Raw genomic sequence first — 21846 nt, forward strand, 5'->3', positions numbered from 1 at the left:
GGGTGCCGACTTGCCGGTTCCTCTCCGGGGGAGCGGGGAGGCAGCTGGCGGGGCCGTACCCGCCGCTGTGGGAGCCGGTTCCCTCCCCGGGACTGTGAGGCTGTGCCCGAGGCAGGTCTAAGGGAGTAGAGACTAGGGGGACGAAGTGTGGGCCTCCCGTCGGAGGAGCTGATGTGTGCCGGGAGCTCTTGGACCCGCTCCCCGGGGCTTCCAGCCCGCGTTTGCCGGAGCAGGCTGGGGCTGCGCCCCCCCCCGAGGTGCTAGCTGAGGCTCTTGTGTGTTTCAGAGCTTGAAGCTGGGGCAAATGCTTCATCGTGAGGTAAAGATGCTGTTTTAAAATTATCATCACTGTGGCATATTAGGTATAGTCAAAAACCCTTCATCACACAGTGCATTGACTCTCACTAGCCTTATAGATAAAGACTGTGCTTTGTCAACTGTCTGCTGGTAATGTGAGTGTGAGGCTGCTATAAAATGCTGATATTCACTGTTTCTCGTACTGATCTCTCTTTAATTAGATGTGCTTCTCTTAAGACCAGCAGAGCAACAACAGGCAGAATGACAACTGTGAGGTATGAACAAGGGGCAGAGCTGACAGAAGTGTCCAGGTGGGTGAAATGAACTGCACTAGCATATGGGTTTGGGATTGGAGTATGCTGTGTGTAGTCTCCTGTCTAGAGTTTCTTCGTGCTTTAAATATAACAGAGAGCATAACGATGGAGTGCTTGAAGTTTATACAGTATATAGTTTTTGTATTTCTCCCCCTCCCCTTAAAATGCTGTTGTCTGTGAGGAGTGGTATCTTTGAGACAAATATGCTGTTGTGATTGACTTCTTACAAGTAATTAAGAACGAAGTACAGAGCCTCCAGCCCTGGTATAATAAGCTCATGGCAGTGAAGCCTGTTTTCTTCTAGGCTCCAGAGACACTCTCAAACTCCCTTCTAGAGCAAGGTGCTCCTGCTCTGCTCTCCTTAAAAGCCTCAAGTCTGAAGTTCAGAGTGTGTGAGGAGGAAATAGGTTCTTCTAGTATATCTTCATTTTCTTCTCTTCCACCCCAGTAGTCAAATACCAGATGTAGTAGCTTGTGGCAGAGAGCTTGGGCAACAAGTAGATGCAGAGTGCTCAGCAAAACAAACTCCCTCTGAGGAAAGCATTATCTAGAACTGAATTTTTGTGTGAGAGCACAGTGGAAACAATGTACTCAGACTTGGCTTCTGTTTTCTTTTTGTGTTAAAGACTGTCTTCCAATCCCAAAACACTACTGTTGCTCGTTCTTACTTTGGCCTATTTTAATCACAGTAGATGATAAGAAGGTGGCATTTGGTGCACTTCATGTGTCTACAAGTATAAGCAAGTGACCTGCAGCAAAATTGCTGTAGCAGCAGCAACCTGCTTTAATGAGTGAAGCATTTCAGCTATACGTTAAGTGGAAACTCCCAAGTGAATATCCCATAAGAATAGCTGGGAAGCAGAGCTGAATGGCCATACGTCACTAGAGCTTTGCTTTAGTTCTAGGAACAAAGTGAGGATACTGGTGTCTGGAGATACTGGAGCTGGAAAATTAGCTTTAAATACCAAAATTGTTGGGGGAGTGGGGAACCGTTCCTCTTTTCAGCCTGATACTGAGTGCGGGTGGTGAACTATCAGTATTGTAGGAAATGCGTCATTAAACTTTTTGCTTAAAAGGGGGTTAACCCACACTGCAGAAGCAGTGCTGCTGCATGGGTCCATTGTGGAGGATCAAGAATACTTGGATCATCTGAGTTGTTACACTAATGCTTCAAACATGCTAGATTGCCTCAGAACAACATGGAAACATCAATATTGAATATGTGTATGTAGTTTTCCTGCCCAAGAAGCAATGATGCCAGAGACAGAGCCACAGCAAACACTGTGGCTGTGCTATTATGCAATGCAGTATTTCTGTGGAGAAGGCTGAATTAGAAACTCCTGGATTTGGATGTTACACTTTATTTTCTTTGAAGTCATCATGTGGCTTTCAAAGCTTCTCAGGTGGCTGAACAAAAATTTGATCTAAAGAGACCCTTTTAAGGAAGTTATGGCAAGCAGCCACTACCCCCAAAAAATGCTGTTCTAGCACTAGCTCAGCTGCTGCTGCTCTGGTCTTCCAGTTTCCGGTCTGGTATCCTGCTCTGCACAAAAACATCTCTGTGCTATGGCTCTTCCTGGTGAAAACATTCATTCTCTGAACAAGTAGTTTAGTGTAATGGCATTAATGTCTTTTGGACTTTCTGAAGCAATTTTGCATATGCATGTTTCCAGCACTTCCAGAGTCTGGACTGTTAAGTCCTCAGCAGACTCTTGGATGCCCTACTTCAAAGCCCTTTATCCTATTGCTGAAAACATCTGTTCCCTTCCTCCCCCAAGAGAAACTTTTGAAAGATGGATTGCTAAAGAGAACTTGGTCAGTACAAGCCAAGGGCTTCTGCTGTGCCAACATATGGGAAGTCTTTCTTCTCCTGGTACTATGCCTGTTCTCTGGCCCAGGCTGCTGCTCACTCCTCAGCTGACAATTAATAGTCTTTTCTTTGGAACAACGAGGGGGGTAGCAATGTATAAAGTTGACATCTGTATCAGTATGTGACTTGTGTTATTCCTTTGCCAGCTCTCCAACAGCAGAAGAGCCCACAGTAAAGATTGATGATGGTCGTGATGAGGATAATGAACCAGACAGCTGTTCCAAGTAAGCTAATGATATACTAAATGTGTTGCTTACCCCCAAAAGTGGAAACCTTTGAGCCAAAATAAGAAGACAGATGGCTTGCTGAAGTAGAGATAAGCCCAGTAAATCACTTGATATCGACATTTGTTGTAGTACGTAATAAAGACAAGTAAGTTCAGGAAGCTTCTTTAAGCCTCTAGAAATGAAAGCCCAACCCAAGAACTAGCTGCAAGTCCATCATGTTATGGAGAATGCATAGTCCAAACTGCATTGATTAAATTTTCCCGAAGGAATGAGTTTGGGAGAGCACAGAAGAACAAATGCTGGTGAGAAAATGAGTGAATGAGTATCTGAGGCAAATTATAAGCATCATGCCCTTGTCAAGACTAAACTGTCTGAACTTGCTAGTGATTAACTCTGTTCTTGAAGTAGTTATTTTCTAACAGTGTTTAGCTCTTGTCACCAGATGACTAAGTATGCTATAAGAGTTAGTAAAGTCAGTGACAAGTGAATAGACTTGTTTCTCTGTTCTTGCAGCCCAACAGCAGTAAGATAAAGCCTCTTATCTCAGTTCTTCTATGTGACAACTTGTCTTTCTAGAATTCAGAAGTTGGCGTTTACAAATGCATTTCACAAAGGCTTTAAGCTAAGTATGTGAGCAAATGTGCCACATTCTCTTCAGCTGATTTAAGATGTTGGCAGGCCAAGTTGGAGTGGTATGTATATATTTCAGTCTTCAGTGCACCTAATAAAGGTACTTGCCCTTAGACTCTGGAAGTTGAAGTCTTGGTGTACCTACTGCATTTGCATTGTAGGATGAACGGGGCAAAGACATAGACCAACAAACTGTTAGTGTAATTATTGCAGTGCTTCCTTAGATATTAGTGCTTTCTTAGACATTCTAAATGCAAGGAGAACCTCCTGTATGCTAGGCTTGACTTCCATGGGAAAAGTGGGTACTACAACCTAAGTGTCTCCTTCCTGCTTAAGGAGGCAGATGTTTGCTAACTAGACCTTGTTTCTTAGTTTAAAGTTTGAACTTAATAATGAGAAGTATGGGCTAATTCAGTAAGCCCAGCAAGATGCTTCCTCATCACTTCAAAGATACCCTGCCTTGTCTTAAGTGGAGTTATTGAGGTGTTAAGGATATGCACCAGGTGGAATGCAATGCTCAGGTTACCCTAGAGGAAACAAGTAGCTCAGACAAAACCACTGGAGTGCAATATGCATTATTGAGCTGACAAAGACAGTGGTATCTCTAATGGTGATGGGGAGGGGGAGTGTAGTAACTGTATATAACAGGAAAGATAGGGTAGATATGTGAACAATACAAAAGGAATCTAAAAAGTACTTTTTGTCAGTATATCAGAACTTCTGGTAGGTCCTACTGTTAGTGATATACTTGGAGAAGGTGTTTTCTTTTAAGTGTCTAAAAAAAGACTCGGTGCTTACAGTAGTTAAGTAATCCCGAGATTACTTAACAGGCTGGCAATCTGTTTTTCAACAGATTTTCTGTTTTTCTGTCAGAACTTGGGGTTTGCAGATAATTGCTTCTTAGTTCTCCGTGTAGCCTAAGGAGACTTTCAGCTAGTAAGGTAGTTACACAAAGGCCTAGCTTTAAACCAGAAGGCTTAAAGCATACCAAAGAGGCAACAAATCTTGCGTAACTGAAAACAGGAGCTGGAACCCTGCTAGGGCTGGAGATAACTCTCACAATTGGAAGAACTTAGCTTCAGTAACTCATTTTCTTAAAAGGTACTTGAGTCTTCGATCTGAAAGCCAAGCCAATATTGCCTTTTAAAAGTAGAAGAGGAATTTGTCTTCCTTTATTCCAAGAGCACAGAAGCAGTAGTGGAGCTATTAACAAGTATGGCTTTTTCCAGGTCTAGAAAAAAAATCCTCTGATATAATAAACTAATTTCTTAAACAAGATGCCTTAAGAGATGTTTATCCTTTAATTTTCGTCTTGACCAATAGCTATTATATAAGCTCACTTCTTAAAGCTTATAACTGGGCATTAAGCCAGACTTCTAGTGTCACTGGAGTTGTGACGATGAATAGTGTTATGCATAAGTACATACTGCTGTACTTCTAGCATCTGTAACTGATGAGTACTGCTTCTAACAAGTGATTAAGTATTGCTTTCAAGTACTGTCTTAACCTATATACTTCATGAATGCAACTGAATAATCTCCTCTTAAAGAAATCACTACTATACAGAATTCTAAAACCAAAAGAATGTGAACAAAAGAATGTAACAGTGCTCTTGTGGCTAATATCAGTAGCGAAATGTCACTTGTCTTGATGTCAATTCTCTTCTCTTGCAGTGCAATTAGGAGAAAAATTTCCCCATTTGTGATGTCATTTGGATTCAGGTAAAAGAACATACTTGTAATGATATAGACGAGGTAGAAATAGTCCTTATTTGTAAGTCTTTGTAAGAACTTGTAGAGTTCCTTGAACAAAAGTGACTCCAGCCCGCTCTGTCTGGAAAATACTGAATCCCCTATCACCCCCTGAAAAGGTGACTTGAGAAAAGTACTCTGATTGGGAAAGAAGTCTTAAACTGATATGACTACATTCTCCAAGGATAGCTGAAAGTCAACTGTAAATGCTGCTGACTTGGATAAAAGCTCTTTAATGGCTTACTCCAGGCTGTGGCAGCCTTTGAACAACCAGTTGATCAGTTGTATGCAGTGAAGGTGCTGAAACAAGGTAAGCCATTAAAGACAGTTATTTTTAAGGGACTACATTAAGTCACGAGTGGGAGGGAAGGTGAGTAAGCTGAAAGACAGCACTGACACTTGTGTGCCTTAAAGCATTCAGGTTTGTACTGCTTCTAGGTAGCTGTGGAATTGTGGGTTAATAACTACAGCTGAGTCTGAGGTAAACGTACAGTTCCACATGGATGATGTACTCTGTACTCAGATCACTTTAAAAATGCAATTTGAATCCTTCAGCTGCTTATACAAGCAGGCCTCAATCTGTATATAAGAGAACATGCGCTCGCTGGAACAGCTTAAAGCAAAAATCTGGGCTTGTGCTCTTCAGTCAATAAATGTCAGCAATTCATTCCTACCTCTCAAGTTGTATCTTTCTTTTTGCAGAGTATTTGGAGTTGTACTTATCATTGTGGACATTATAGTCGTGATTGTGGATCTGGCTATCAGTGAGAAGAAGAAGGGTGTTAGAGAGATTCTTGAAGGTGTTTCCCTGGCAATAGCACTCTTCTTTCTCATCGATGTTCTTCTGAGGGTGTTTGTTGAAGGGTAAGGCATGGACAAAAGTTAAGTCAGTGTGGAAAGCCCTCAGGCTAGTAAGGAAGCAATACTTCAAGCTTGGACTATGAACATGAATGCCCTGTAGGCTAATTTTCTGGTCATGGACAATGGCCACATCTTATCTTGGCTGTGTATATTGGCTGTTACCCTTCTATAGAATCTTAAAGTGCTTTTGGTATAAGTGAGCACTTTGAAACTGCATCAGCTTTGCTGTGAGTTATGTGTGTAGACCAGGTATAAGATTATTTTCTTAGTGAGTCTTCAGTGCTTAGTGTTAAGAACTACTTCAGGAGAGCTTGTCTCTAGCAGTAGTTCTGTATAGGTGGTTCTCTTCCTGAAGATGTGTTTCAATCTTTGCTATCCATGTGGGCATCTGTCTAAAACTCTCCTTTGTTTCAGCTTCAGGAACTATTTCAGGTCCAAACTGAATATTTTGGATGCATTCATAGTGGTGGGCACTCTGTTAATTAACATGACATACTCCTTCTCAGACCTTGCTGCAGCAGATCAGATACCAAGGTAAGAATGTCATGGCAGCTGTTAAATGTAAGCTCTCTTTTCTTGATAGTCTTGTAAGAATTTATTTGGGTACCTCTAAGCTAGATGTGTGCATACTAGATCATGAATATGGCTGTGATAGTATTTCATGGTACAGACTAATGAAGGATAGAGACACCTAACTTTGGTCTACAGTTATACTGTAGACTGTCCCTGTCTCGAAGGCAAAGATGATCTAAACATACCAGTTGAGGTAACTAAAAGTGAATACTGAGGCCATCAAATGCTCTGACTCAAGCGTTTTTCTGGGGGAAGATGTGCAGCAGCTCTGATAAAGAGAGGAGAGTCTGAAGAAGGTCAGAAAGAAGAGTTGGATTATAATAACAAATGGGACAGACAATTGAGGGAGGATCTCCATCTAATGGATCTTGAAATAGAAGGAGTTGCCATACTGTCTTGTTTCCTCTACCTTGCTTTCCCAAAAGCCCCATGGTAACATATGTTGGATTTTTCAACCATGCCCTGGGGAAGGGAAACGTGCTGTTCATGTGCGTAAGTTAATTCAAGTCATATTTCCATCTGATTTCTGTAGCTTGATCAGATAACCTGTGAGAGGAATCCATTCCTGATAGAGACAGAACTACAACTCTACAATTAGTTATCTGCAGTAGGTTTGAATTAGTGAAACTTGCTTGCATCAGCCAGGGAAAGAAGTTGAGCTCTCTTTTTTTTTTTTTTTTAAATCACCCCCCCACAATTCAGCTGGCTACTGGGCACAAGGGGGAAACATTCTTCTAGAAGAAACCAACTCAGTCTAGTTATTGAAGAATCCAGAGTTGAACAAACATCTGGAAGTACTAGTTGTCTCTTCAAATGCCAGCTAAACTCAGGTTTCAAAAGGTAGAACTGTCAAAGGAATAGCTTTTGCAGCCTCAGAATCATAAAAGGCTGTTTCCTTCTAGGTCTTTTTAAACATTAATCTGAGTTTAATGATTACTTCCCACCTCTCTGGCCACATTTTTCTAAAGCAGCTTTCATCTTATGGCAGCATCCAGTTAAAGGTGGGAGAAGTAGCACTGTGACAGGGTAATCTGCACTGCTATCTTTACTAGGCTATGTTAGTAGTAGCCTGATGCTGCACTGGCCCATCCTGTTATAGACTGGTGCATGCAAGTTCCTTGTATTCTGACTTCCTGAAGTTGATGGGAATTTAGAATAGGCTTTTGGGTCACATAAAAAGGAGTTCACACTGATGCTCTCAGAAGATACTCAGCTGGGGCCTACCATGTCATCCATGCAGTTCTTGAGGTCCTCTGTAAGGCTTCTCTTGTTAAGGCCTTTTCAGCCCTGTTCTGACCAAAATATTACTACCTGGCACTAGATGATATCTCAGACTTGGCCAAATCCCATACCTTGAGTTGAGATGGTCTTCCCACCTAACACTCCAGTAGTGTCCATACAATCCAACTAATTCCCAGTAGTCTACCTGGGGTTTATCACTTTTCTTTCCTCATAGACCTTCCTCAAGAAGCAAACAGCAATCTTAAAGCACCTGATACATCTCAAAAGCTGCTTAGATTCTAATTATTCTATGTGGATGAGAGTGTATATGTGACAAGTGAAATTTCAGTGGCAGTGCATAGATGTAACATGCTCTGATGGAGGAGTATGATCTCTATTTCTAATCTGGTCTAGCTGGGTGTGCATTGGGATGAGTTACCTGTTTCCTTGAAGTCTGACGTATAAAAGGACATTGAGAAATGAGAGCTGGGTATCAGTCTGGGAGCTAATGCTTAACTGGCTATCTTCCTAAAGGGCAGAATGCAAACTGCTTCTGTCTTAAAGAGCTGCTCCTCACAGTTGTGGTTCAGGCTGGGGAGAGGGTCTATGGAGTCTTCAGTCCAGTGTTGGTTCATCTCCTTAGCTGCTAGCTTCAAGGGAGCTCTGTTTTGAAAACTGCAGGATGATCCTGGACTAGGAAGGAGCTGGGGGGAAAAACTGAAGCTTTCCTCCAGGTATCCAGGACAACATTGTCTTGCTGACTTTAAGCTCCACATCAGTGGAGAGCAGACTGTCTTCAACTGGAGGTGATTGAGATAATGTTTCTATAATATTTGTTCCCCTTACTGTAGGTATTCACCAGGGCTCTTACTTAAGTGTATCAGGACCTGAAATATGTGCATGTGCTCCTTAAAAGTATATGTTCACATACCTCCTTAAGGAATGAATGTTAGTTTGCCCTAGTCCCTAAGGGTATGCGAAAGCAGCTGCCCCTATTCAGTTGTTTCAGTAGAACTGCTCACACAAGCATCTTGCCTGCTTCAAAGTTCAACAGCAGTTCAGAGTTCCTCAACCCAAATCATCTGTTCAAATTGCTGAATGATTAAACACAGGGTTTATACTGATCTGTTCTCAGGTTTCTTAATCAAGGCATGATGTGTATAGCCTGTCTAGTTTCTCTTTTCAGCTACTTTTCAGGTGGCTACTTACACTTAAATGTGTACTCGAGATCAAGCTTCAAGGAACAAGAATTTGGGGATAATAACATAGATAGTGTTAGGGGAATTTGTTGCTTGCTAGGCAGAGGTGCCTGTGAAAGTCTGTTTGAGCAAGTAGGGGGTTTCCTAGTTCTGTTAGCTGTTCGGAACATGTACTCTCAAAAACAACTCAATAAAACCATGATATTCTTCAAGCATAGTATTCTTTCTCCAAAATCAGCCTGAGAAGTCCTAGTTCAGTATATGAAACAAAGCTTTAAACTCTCTCTGAAACAGCTTTTAAATAGCTTTAAGCTCTGCATCTAAGTTTAATTGAGTTCATTTTCTTTCACGGTGAATCTGACTCTCATCTAGAATGGTTACTATCCTCCGAGTTCTGAGAATTGTCATCTTAATACGAATATTTCGCCTGGCTTCACAAAAGAAGCAACTTGAAGTGGTGACCAGGAGAATGGTAAGTTGGCCTCTTAATGTATCTAGGTTACTATTACTACTTCCAGCTCTGTCTCTTTCTCCAGGCAGCCATCAATGGTGAGTAGCAAGACTGCTCACAGCCTATTGGTCAGCAGCTGATAATATTGCCTAAGCAGCATGTCTGTTCAGCGTCCCTGACAGGGTACCAGAGGTTGCCTCCAACTTCAGTAGAGCTAATAATTCTTAACTTGCTTGAGTAAGCAGCAACTTGACCTGGAAGGCCAGCATATTAAAGTGACTACCATGTGTCTCAATTGATAATTTCTAGTTGGTGTGGTATATAGATTGTTTTCCCTCACATGGGGAAGGATAGGAATTTTAATGCTTCTGCTGCTTATTCCAGGTGAAAACAAAACAACTTAGCTGTTGAAGCCCTATCCATTGTAAATGCCTCCTATTTTCATCAGGGTCACTAAAGTAGTACTTGAAGCTTCAAGTATGTCCTCTTGCTCAGGAATAAGTAGTCATGGCTCCTTCCCTCAGCCCCCAAACACTCAATTAGCAATACAGATTCATGCTGCAGTCTGCAAAGAATCTTCAGTGTTCTTTCCACTAGAATAAACTTTGATACTTCAGGGTAAAAATTCTGTATGGAGCTTCTACCTAAAAGCTAACACAATAAACGTTATTCTTGGCTAATGCTGTGAACTTTGCTATAGCAAAATGAGGCTTTGCTACTCAAGACTTAGCTTCAGAGTCTAGATGGTTGGTTTTTCCTAGTAACAGGCAACACTTGTTCATCTTTAGCATTCCTTTGGAAGACTAACTCTACTCTTTTTTTGGCAGGTCTCTGAAAACAAAAGGCGTTATATGAAAGATGGCTTTGATCTGGATCTCACTTATGTTACTGGTTTGTAGAAGCAAATGACACTTTGCGGCATGTTACATCCTGCTAACAGTAGTTATTCAGTTAATAAGTGCTTGACATGAAATACAAGCAATATTTTAGACTAATGAAACTTAAGTATGAAGTCAAACCAGGCCTACTCCTTTTCTGTGGGATTTTGAAATATGGATTCCTGACTCTGACACTGTTCTCGGAGATTAGCCTTCTGGGAGAGAGGTTGTACATGCTATATGTAATGATAGAAATTCTCCTGAGCCTAGGGAAGCTGAGAAACCATCGACTAACTCATAGTATTTTTACCTGTGATTATGTGGAGACTGACACTTAATGGTAGCTGATGCTTCAGGAAGCATTATTCTCCTGCTCTAGCTATACTAAATGCAGAAGAAAACCTCTCAGAAATGGGTAGGTGGTTCTCTATAATTAGGGTAGAAATAACCTGTTTCATAATGAGGTTGCTCTCAATCGTGTAGTTCCTACATGTGGGGAGAGTTCCCCCTGTTACTTCTGATTGCTGTCTCTTCCACAGATCGCATTATTGCAATGTCATTTCCATCTTCTGGGAAGCAGTCTTTCTATAGGAATCCTATAGAGGTAAAAATCTCTCATCTACCAAGTTCAGTATTTGTGAATGCTGCTTCACTTCTAGGTTCCCACTGATTTGCATGTGTGACTAGATTGTCAAGTCAATCCTAGTTCTGCTGTCTTGGCTGGTTGGAATAACTAAATGGTGGTCTCCACTGTGCTGCGCTGCTTGTGTTGTAGTCTCTTAGCTAAGCCTAGTGGGATGTATCTTGCAGTGTGCACACACTGGTGCTTTGTTGCTCCTGTTCCTTGGGAATGCTTCAGAGAACCAAGTCAGTTCTGTCCCAGGCTAGTCGTAGTATGATGAGAACTGTATACTCATCTAAATAAAGATGTTTAAAAGGTCTGCATTAATGCCCTTTAGAGCTATGCTGCCTGATATTGTGGAAACATAAATACGTAGGGCAGGGAAGATAGTCACAGTAGTACTTTTATTCTAGACAAGAACCTGAGCTATTGGGCTGGAAAGGCCTGCTGTCTGAGGGCTATTTATGAATACAGTTGCTGACCCCACTTGGGGGATGGGGGATGAGGTAGCAGTGGAAATAAGGAGTAGAGCACTAACTACTCTGAACTCGTATCTTGTTATTGCTTTAGGAAGTTGCAAGATTTTTGGACACCAAACATGCAGACCACTATAAAGTCTACAATCTCTGCAGTAAGTATGTTTAGCTGCTGACTGTATTGAAATACTGCTAAACAGAAAAACATCTTTTCAAGGTATGATGCTGGCAATACTAGATCTCCAAGAACTTAGTCTGTCAAAAATACACAGGTGTCTCTGACTACCTTCTGTCTGGAATGTGGCTATTGACTTTGAGCATCTAATATATTGTACCAAAGCTTGCAAAAGAGATACTGGATGCCTTGCAGTTTAGACTTCCTTGCTCATGCTGGACAATTACTTCAGTGTTCCAAAACTCTTACTAAAGAAGTAGAAAACTAAACCTGGGCTAAAACTTGGAGCGATGTTGGAGGATTTTTCTAATGAAGGCTTAGAAGAATGAGGTGAATGAATAGTTAAAAGTTCTTCTGTTTAGAGGTGGCTAAAACAGTGAAAAATACTTCAGGAGCAACTATCCTGTGGTTTCTGCTCTCATAGTAGAGCATCAGAGCTGGAAGCAGACAAGGTATGATATAGAAGCATTGATACTGAAGTCCTAAAAAAGTAAAACTGTTCTCTAGCCAGCAGAGGGGTAGATGAGGGGTCACAGATGAGGAGTGTGTGTTAGCAGCTCCTTACCACTTTGTAGGTGGTCATTGCTGTGGTTGACCCTGACAGTATCAGAACATTAACCTTCAGATCCCTAAATAACCCCTATGGAAAGGAATGGCCATCTGGGCCTGGAGATAAACTTTCACTTAAAAGTGAGAGGTGTGAAACTAGAAGCTAAGCAAGTGTGGTTTTAGCCAAATTACCTCGTTTTTCCCCTTCAATCTGTCTATTTTTACTACTGTACTTTAAACACTAGTATATGCTCAGACCAGCAGTTGTCACAAGCCACTTTCTTTGTTGCAAGTCTATTCGCTTTCCTGGCATAACTCCAGATCTTTCCTTGTAGGTGAAAAAGGCTATGACCCCAAGTACTTCCACTACAGGGTGGAAAGGATTTTTATTGATGACCACAATGTCCCAGCACTACAGTGAGTCTTGTCAAGAAATACGTACATCATGGTAGTTCTATGTGGGTGTTTGCTTTGATCCACTAATTTTCCTCTTATCTAGGGATATGCTGAAATTCACTGCCAGTGTCCGTGAATGGATGAGTCAAGATGAAAAGAACATCATAGCGATTCACTGTAAAGGAGGCAAAGGTAGGACTTCTCATGTGTAATCTGTGTATGCTACAAATCATATGTTATTCTTATCATGGCTTCTTTGATGTAAGTATGGCCTTAAGCCATAGCATGAGATGGCTTTAGAGTGTAACTTGACAAATTCTGCAGACACTGTGATGACTAGCAACAGTATAGTGCTGTGTGTTTGATATTACATGACCCCATTTCTAGGTAGCCCAGATCGGTTCTTAATCTAAGCTGGCATCTGACCTCTTAAAATGGTCTTCAGTAACTTCCTGCTGTCCTGACTGTGAGGACAGGAGTCTCCCAGGAGAGGCTGGGGATAGGGAGCTACTTAAACTGCTACTATCAAAAGTGTTAAATTGCTGCTTTGGCTCCCTGGCAGCCGGTCACCCACACTGAATATCCTGCACTGTAATATACCTCAAGCTTTTTAATTTCTTGTGGTGGTGGGGTGGAATGTTGCAGGTACTGCTGGATCTTAAATCAAGATACACAAAGTATTATGTGATAGAGTACAATGTAGTCTTATGGGAACAGGCTAGTCAAAGCTACTGCACACGAGCTGACCTTCAGGTGCTATCCGCAACCTGTAGTAATGCAGGAGCTGTTGATGTGCATAGATAGCTGTACAAATAAGCCAATCTTCCCTGAGAACATCTGCCACATCTGTAGCTGCCTGCTGTTACTGCTGCAAATACTTGGCTTAAACCAGGTGGTTACTTAACATAAATAAGGCTCTTTCCCCCACTTGGAACCATAGCTTAAAAGGTTTTGCAAAACTGAACACTGAAACTACCTGCAGGCCAAACCCAGCTTGAAGAACAAGTGCAGAGAGGGGCGATTTGTCCTCTGAGATTTTAAATTCAAAACTGATGCTATATTGGAGTCTTTGTGCTGGCAGTCTTGACGCTTTGTTAGTAGGGTGTGTGTGTGTGGGGGGAAGTTGGAGCAGAGAAGCAGCTCTTGAGGCTTAGAGCATTGGCAAGTGCCAGTCTATAACCTAATCTAGTAGTGTGTACTTGACTCTATCCCCTGCTAAGTGGAGTGTGCAGATGCTGGCCACCTTCCTAAGTATCTCTAGGAATACTACAAAGAAATGCAAGGACTGCTTTCAAGGAACAAGATAACAAACTGCAGTATCTTGTCTTTAAGTCCTTCTTCCCAGAAATAGAGGCACTTGACTACTCTAGTGTCACTTATCTCCTGTTATCTCTTCTATTTAAAAAATTATAACTTCATCTTCACAAAAATAATCCCAAATACCTTTGAACTCCTGTAGTTCAACCTGTCTCTTACTTCTAATACAGGCAGGACTGGAACAATGGTCTGTACCTGGCTCATAGACAGTGACCAGTTTGAGAGTGCAAAGGTAAAAAATGGTGTTTATTTTCTAATTCTTCTAGTATTCAAAATGCCCCTTTAGAACTTACTTAACTGGTGAAATGCACTAATACTCTGCAAAAAGTCTATACTGGAAAAAGGATACTGTGAACAATGTTTTACAAAAAAGTTCTTGCAAATCTTGCTACTATGTAAATTCCTTTCTAATGAAGACTATTCTTGATCAGGAAGAACGGGGAAAGTAGAATTTAACAGGATACCAACTTTGAAGCTTTTTTTGGATGCATAATAGACCTAGGATCTTGAGAAACAACTTTCTTAAACTGTAGATGGCTTCCTGAGCATGCTTTACTAAAGATAGTGTCACTGTTTTTAAGTGTAATTTTTTTTTTCCCCAACCTCCCTCCAAGTAGCGTGAGGCATCAAGAATTGTCTGGTCTTGACTACCAGCATCACAGCAAGAAGCCCTTCTGGGGAAAGGGAGAGAGATCAGCAAGTCCCAGCCAGGACAGATGCATGTGCTGTTTTAGTATTCCAGGTCTGGTATATCAATCTGGAGACCCGGGTTGCAGAAGGCCCAGGTCACTCAAGGTAGTCTGGCCAGAGTGTGTATCCATTTAATCACTTGTTTTTCTCTGAGTTTGGTTTGTGAAGATCAGAACTAGTGTTCAGCTTGGTGTGCCACAGACCACTTGAGAAATATAGATGGTTCTAAAGCAATTGCTTAAAAAGCATATTGCTGAGCTTTATTAGCACTTTCTCATGGATGACAGACTTAATGTATCTAACTTCCTAATTAGTAATGTCTTTTTCTAGTTAAAAGCCTCCTTTAGAAGGTACCAAAACAACTATTGCATATTTTCACTTGCATTCTCTTATTGGAATTGGCTAGCATAATTCTAGTTCACTATCCACTTCTCAGGAAGTAGTGGGATGAATATCTTAACCCTTGAAATTATCTTCCTACATAGGAAAGTTTGGACTACTTTGGGGAGAGAAGAACTGATAGAAGCACAAGTACCAAATTTCAAGGAGTTGAAACTCCATCCCAGGTAAGCTTGAGCAGGTCCAGTAACAGTAGCTAAACCTTGTGAGTGCTTAGACTACCACACCTCCCCTGCCTTGTTTCAGAGATGTAGGTTCCTACTAATACTTAACTCCTGAACTTTCTGTACTCTTTTCTTTAAGGGTTGGAAGACTATCAACTGGTAGTGTTGCACTGCATCTTCTCCCTGTGCTCCCCTTTGTCCAAGAACATTCCTTTATGCCTTTCTCTGCATAATATCACCAAATTTAAATTATGGTATCTAAGATAACAGAATTGTTGAGATTAAGACAGCTTTGGGTCCAACCCCACTCTTCAAGCAGGGTGAGCTAGAGCAGGCTTGCCTAGGGCTGTGTCCAGTCATTCTCCAGTCATCCAGAATTCTCCACAGATGGAGACTCCACAAGCTCTCTGGGCAACTGTTGTAGTGTTTGCCCACCCTCACAGGAGCATGACCCTATAAGACAATTGGGCTGTTTATCAGGGATAAACTGAAGCCTGCAGCCTGGCCTGGTGAGGGCTATGGCTTGATGTGGCTAGGTGGAGGAATGCATCCTCTAGAGACTGTATTCACAAGGAAATACTAAACAAGTTACTGCCACAGACCACAGTTTGGGGCTTTGTGCAGTTTGATTCACTGTGTACTGTGAGATTCAGAGGTGTGAGGTGAAGCTGGTGGCAGAGGTGCTTTAGTTGCTGGTTATAAAATAGAATGGAAGTACAGCTGTCCTTCAGAATGTGCTTCTGTAAAATATAAGTATCTTGTACATTTAAACATTCTGCCCCTTAAACTACAATATAAAAGCTCCTCACCGTCTTGCTGAACTCAAAAGTACAGAATTCCTCTTAGAACATGAAGTTTAAATACTGCTTAAAAATGTAGATATTGAAACTTGTCTAGAGGATTGTTTGAACTGGGGAGGGGAAAGAGAACAAACGGCTACTTTCTTCTTAACTTTGGACTTAGGAGAGCTAATAACTTGGCATAGAAGATCTGTTTAATCCTACTTCTGCCTAGAATTAGTCTGTGTGGGGTACAGAAACTGCATAATGTGTCTGGGTTTTTTGCATTACAGAGTAGGTATGTTGGGTATTATGAGATCCTGAAAAACAAGTATAACTTGAAACTCCCACCAGAGAGACAACTCAAAATAAAAAACCTCAAAATCCACTCTATACATGGTAAGAACTCTTGAATTTGGGCATTCCTCTATCTGGTAATGGTTTCCTAGTACAGGTAGCTGATCTCTGCTGTCTCTCTTGCTAAGCCCACGATAGGAATGGAGACTTACTGGGATTTGAGAATTCAAATGGCACAGTTAAAATACAATGAAGAGCATTATAGAGTGCAATTGCCCCATGTGTTCTGACACTTTCTAGGTGTCTGGTCAAATGCTGGCTCACATACAACCTGCTCTGTTTTGGGAGGGGAATCACTTTTCAAGTGAGGTTAACTCTATATGTGGAACTGGATCCACTAATGTTTCTCAGCTTGATATACACACCTGCTTCTGTACATATGTACTGGTAATTTTGATAAAAGGCTGGAAATCCAGCACTACTTGTTCAAGGGGACTTCAAACTGCTGTTCTTGTTCAGTAGACTCTACATTAGCCTGTTCCTGCTCCACTAGTAGGATTCACTGCTACTTCAAAATACAGCTTTCAACCACTGAATCTTGAGCTACCTTTTAGGATTTGAGTTTTCTAAAGTCTATAGCAAGGCATTCTGGAGAGAAGGCGCTTTTGAATAGGATTGCACTTGGTTTTGATGGCCACTTGTGTTTCCAGCTAATGTATGTACTATGGTATAACGCAACTCTTTCTTCCTAGGAGTTGGGAAAGGCAATGGAACTGATATGAAGGTGCAGATAATAGTGAGGAAGCAAGTTGTACTAGAATGTGTATGTGCCAGTCAAGGAAACTGCAAGGTGAGAGTACTGTGAAATTGTGTCAGTTGAGTCACAGAAGCTGAAAGCTGACTTATAGGTCAAAAGTGTCTTCCTGTAAAAGTTGAATACTGGACATAAAACTATCTAAATAAATGGATGCTGTAAATTCTGAGAGAATGAAAAAGCTAAGCTTTGCTAAATCACAGGAAAAGTAGTGATAAGATAGTGAAAGATTTCCCTAGAAGTCAATTAAACGTAATAGCTCACTCTGACCTGAGTAGCTTAAATTGTTGGCTATTATTCTAGCACTGCTATTGTATTTGTATACCATGAACGAGTAGCTAGGTATTGTCATGCATTGGTCCCTTGTCTCTCTGCCGTAATTCTTCATAAAAGTAATACTTTATTCTGTTATCCAGCTCTTCTTTGATTCTGAAAGTGACTCTGTAGTCATTGGCTTGGAAGACAGCCCTGTTATAAGTGGTGATGTGAAAGTCAGATTTGAATCGTATTCTGTAAGTATAACAGCATGAAAACCCTCACTTGAGTATGAGGAGAGGCTGCAGTGCAAACTGCAGCTGGATGCTGGCTGTGCTGTGTGGGGCAGAATCTGTGTTCTTCCCCAGTGACTCCTGCTGTGTGGGCTGACCCCTCTGTAGCAGCTGTTATTCCACCTCTGTGCAGTGAGTGATGCAGCAAATGTTGCTACATCAACCTGTGCAGGCGGGGGAGGCATCTGGCTGTTCATACAGTATGACCAAGACATCTTAGCTGAGTACCTGCTGCTTCCAACATGGGTCTCTTCATTGCATTAAGTTTGAGTGACCTAGTCCTGAAATAACTTCAGTGCAAATAGTGATCTGGGTGTGATATTGGGCTCTTCAAGTGTACTGACTCTGGCACTGTAGCTTTGTAAACCAAACTACTGAGGACAGGTGGGTACTGTTGCTCTGCAAAAAATGAGTCCTATTGTCTAATGGAGTCCTTAAACAAGGTCTTTGTTTAGGATCTCCCAAAAGGCTATGATGACTGCCCATTCTTCTTCTGGTTCAACACTTCCTTTATTGAAAATAACAGGTAAGTGATCATAGTGACTGCCTTCAGATCCTAACTTCTGGTGTCTGAACAGAGTTTAAAGTTCCTAAACATGGTACTGAAAGCTGAGATAGCTGGCTGATCTTAGCTTCTGTATGGGTACTGGTCTCTGACTCTCAATTGTAACTTGCGAGCAGGCAGTTGTCACACACTTGCTTGCACTGTGCCAAGTGTTTTAAACATATGTGAGCTCTTTATCTTAATCAACCTAATCCATTGGACTCTCCTCAGCACTCTAGGTGTTGTTAATGAACTTGAATCCAAAAAGGTAATGCTAACTATTCAAACCTAAGGCAACTCTGCCATCCTATATAGCATGGCTGACTGAGAGGCTGGAACTTATTCAGCAACTTAGCAGGCAAACATTAAGACCAGAGTTAGAGGTACTGATGCTTGGGATCCCAGAGAAAGGCTCTTTAACTTACTGTTTCTCATGCTTTTGTTAAAGTTAGAAATTACTGGTTTGTTCTTGTTGAGACTGGAACTCCTGGTGGAGCGCCAGCCAGCAAAAGTTGGGCTTGTCTATCTTGCTAGGGGAGTGATGTAGAAATGCAGAGACAGGAGATCCTTCTCTTCTGTCTACCGAACTTCACAGATTTAGACAGAGGAACAGTGAACTTGACATATGAGATATAATTGCTGTTCTTTCAATGACTGGAATAGGAAAAACAATTTTATTTGATCTCATCAGAGCATGTGGAGAGGTAACCATGAGTCTATGTTCACAACTCTAAACTTAATATGCTGAGCCAGCAATGCACCTTGCAGTCTAGGTACATACATCTAGTTAGACCAAACCAGTGCCAGGAGAAATGTATGCCTGCGGTCTGATAGTCCTGCAACAGTGCCACTCAAAAGTTTCACCTAGGGCTAGGGAGGATGCCCCACCAGACCTTCTCCTGAACACAATTTAGTAGAGACTATCTCCCTTTCTGCCCAGAGAATTATGGTAGACCTCAGGTGGACTAGGTCTGATCAGAAGTGAAACTGCTGCTAAGGCAGTGCTCCTATCTCTGTGCCTCTAATTCAGCTACAGCTGATGTGCAAGTGCCATTAAGTGATAACTAGACATGAATTTGGCAAGCATTAAAAGTGGAGACCATGCCTGATGAGCTTGACTGAGTATTGAATCAAATCCTTGCCATTAGGAAGGTCAGTTATTAAATTCCTGCCACTTGCATCCCATCAGGAGGCCTTGAGCTGAAGGTAACACTAATTTTACTCTAATAATCTCTGTAGGACTTGGGGGTGGGGGACACAAAACAAACAAACAAACCCACAAACCTATCAGGTTGATTGTATGTTTCTCAGACTACTTCAGATCCAAAGCCCTGTGCAGGCATGGCTGATGTCTGTCTGAATTCAAGATCTGGGGCTGTATTTAATATTCCAGGGCTGAGCTTGAAGTTCTATTGGCTGGCTGAAAGGAAAAGCATGTCTTAGGTTGTAAGATATTCTCCTGAATTTTGTCTTTCAGACTCTACCTTCCCAGGAACGAGCTGGATAATCCTCACAAGTCTAAAATGTGGAAAGTCTATAGTGAGACATTTGCTGTGGAGGTGAACTTTATTGAACCATAAGGGAAACATGTAAAATTCATCTCTCTTCCTGGAGAATGTCTTGCTGCTTCAGTATAAACTGAAGCAGTCTCATTTTGATGTACTTAATGTATTTCTGTGTAGATACAACTTCTCAAATAAACTTACCTGAAGTTCTGTTGTGCAGAGCAATAACTCTGAAGACTTCCTTAGTGTCAGCTGACTGTCATGTTAATGAGCTGTTGGATCCTTTGGAGCTTAGATGTCTCTACATACAGGTAATCCCTACTTCATTAATCTAAGACAATTGTCTGTCTTTAAGCAAGAGCATTAACCTGATGGTGGGTGGAGACCAGCAGTCTGCTGAAAACTGGAAAAATCTGACACACCTTCCCTCAGCATCAGGGTTTTCCACAGGTCAGTAGAATATAGGAATTTGGAGGGAGGAATAGTAATCTGGCGAAGGCAGTCTAATACTTCTTGAGTAGAAGTCTTGGTATCAAACCACTGTTCATCAGAAATCCATGATGTAGGGTTTTGAGCAACACCTGGCCTGGGAGCTGACTGTGGGGGTTGGAGACTGCACAGCTTCTCTGCCACTGTAGTTCCCCACAAAGGGCTGAGATGGCCCATCAGCTCATGAGCATGCTAACTGCCTGGGATCAGTTAGCCAGGCTTGCCTTAATACCTGCATGTGATGGGTTTGGTCTGTGCACTTGCTCCTTTGAGCTAATACTGCAAATGCTCACTGACCCCTCTTGATCTAGACTAAGACCTGCAATGCACAGACAATGCTTGTTCTGCTTCCAACTGTTCTCAGCAGTGCAGCTCTTCAAGGAAGACTTGAACAGTCTCCACAGATGTGAAACGTGTTGAGGTTAGCTTCTTGGTTCTGTTGCTTCTTTAGACTTGATTGTTAGGAACCAAGAGCAGAAGGGGACTGACATAGCTTTCCATAGCTAATGGAGGAGGCAGAGAGATCTCCTAACTTCCAGGTGCTTACTTGAGGGTAGTGTCATACTATGAAGTACATGTGTGGACTTGAGTCTTGCTACTGCTGTGTAATTACTTGGTATTTAGGAGCTGGGCTGTGGGGAAACTCCCGCAGAGTTGGAAACTGCTGCTGTCAGCACTGTACTTCAAGTGTGGAGGTTGAAATGTGTCTTCAATGACAGAAAGTGTTCCACCAATTGTTTGCGGTTCTAGGTGCAGGATAGAGTGAGCCTGGGTCACTTAGGTATTGTGAGCGGAAGTAGCTGGAGGTCATGTAGTCCAAACTCCCGTGCAAAACAGGCCCAGCTAGAGCAGGCTCACACAACCTAGTTCAGATCTATAGATGCCCAAGGATAGGGATTTCACACAAGCCTTGATCTTACAACTACTTTTCCTTCCTAGTTGGAATTTCCCATATTCCAAGTTGTGGCTGTGTTGACTCTTGTCCTGCCCCCATATGTCTCTCAGAAGAGCCTGGTTCTTCCCCTCCCATGAACAAAGCAACTGTAGACAGCAGTAAGATCTCTCCTCAGCTTTCTGTTATGGATGAACAAACTCAGTTCCTTCCATCATCTGTCCTGGATGCCCTCTGCTTGACTTGCTCCAGTATGTCACTGCTTTATATTGGGGAACATGAAATTGGATGTTGTATTCCAGATCTGCTCTGACAGATGCGAGAGGTACAAGCAGAGGGTCAAACTGTCTGATTTGCTGGCCCCAGAGCCTGCTAGTGCAGCCTAGCCTTTGCTAGGGTGAGCTGGCTCATGTTCAGCTTCTGCAACGCTGTTTTCCAAACTGTGGTGTTGCTTTAGAGGCTGCATGTGTTATTGCACATAAACTTAGTAAACTGCCCCTCAAGATTAAGGGGTGCTGGCAAAGTTAATGCAATCCCTGCATCTCTGGCTTGAGAAAGGGAAGAAGTACCCCCTTACACCTGTGAGACCACAGCTGTGTCTATAGAGGGCGATGGAGCAAGAAGGCAGTCAAGGCCTCTGTGTCCCCACTGAATGTACTGGGAGCTGGAATATGATGCCATTTTATTGCAGCTAGAAGTGGCTGATGACTGAATTCCTTTTGGCTTAGCTCTGGCAACTGGATATCAGTGTCCTAGGATGCCCTTTCTAATTGCTTGCAGGGCAAACAAGGTGAATCTTCTGCCTGCTTATGAAGTAAGCTAATCTCCTCATGTAGCAGCAGCGAAGGCCGCAACAGCAAGAGTCAGATTTTTCTAGCTGAAGTATGCTGTTAAGTAAAAACTATTATATAAGCAGGA

The 21846-nt window shown here is 42.0% G+C and overlaps 1 protein-coding gene across 1 annotated transcript; it reads left to right on the forward strand.

Annotated features, from left to right (window-relative positions):
• The first annotated feature begins 558 nt into the window (after positions 1–558).
• Positions 559–19774, forward strand: LOC104084115 (phosphatidylinositol 3,4,5-trisphosphate 3-phosphatase TPTE2-like). Its single transcript, XM_009587842.1, has 18 exons — positions 559–608; positions 2628–2705; positions 5012–5059; positions 5792–5953; positions 6365–6484; positions 9316–9415; positions 10222–10285; positions 10812–10876; positions 11465–11525; positions 12430–12511; positions 12594–12682; positions 13978–14039; positions 14983–15063; positions 16133–16238; positions 16889–16986; positions 17367–17462; positions 17954–18024; positions 19520–19774. Exons 1-18 carry the CDS (start codon positions 559–561, stop codon positions 19620–19622), a joined length of 1536 nt encoding a protein of 511 aa, XP_009586137.1. The 3' UTR covers positions 19623–19774.
• The last annotated feature ends 2072 nt before the right edge of the window (positions 19775–21846 follow it).

This window comes from Fulmarus glacialis, unplaced genomic scaffold, assembly GCF_000690835.1.
Source record: "Fulmarus glacialis isolate BGI_N327 unplaced genomic scaffold, ASM69083v1 scaffold9551, whole genome shotgun sequence".
NCBI lineage: Eukaryota > Metazoa > Chordata > Aves > Procellariiformes > Procellariidae > Fulmarus > Fulmarus glacialis.

Bases quoted from the DNA above. Each gene is read 5' to 3' on its own strand.
- LOC104084115 (XM_009587842.1), top strand. From the start codon at position 559: ATGACAACTGTGAGGTATGAACAAGGGGCAGAGCTGACAGAAGTGTCC. The intron at 5,954-6,364 runs GTAAGGCATGGA...CCTTTGTTTCAG, and splicing joins CTGAGGGTGTTTGTTGAAGG to CTTCAGGAACTATTTCAGGT. The intron at 16,987-17,366 runs GTGAGAGTACTG...TCTGTTATCCAG, and splicing joins CCAGTCAAGGAAACTGCAAG to CTCTTCTTTGATTCTGAAAG.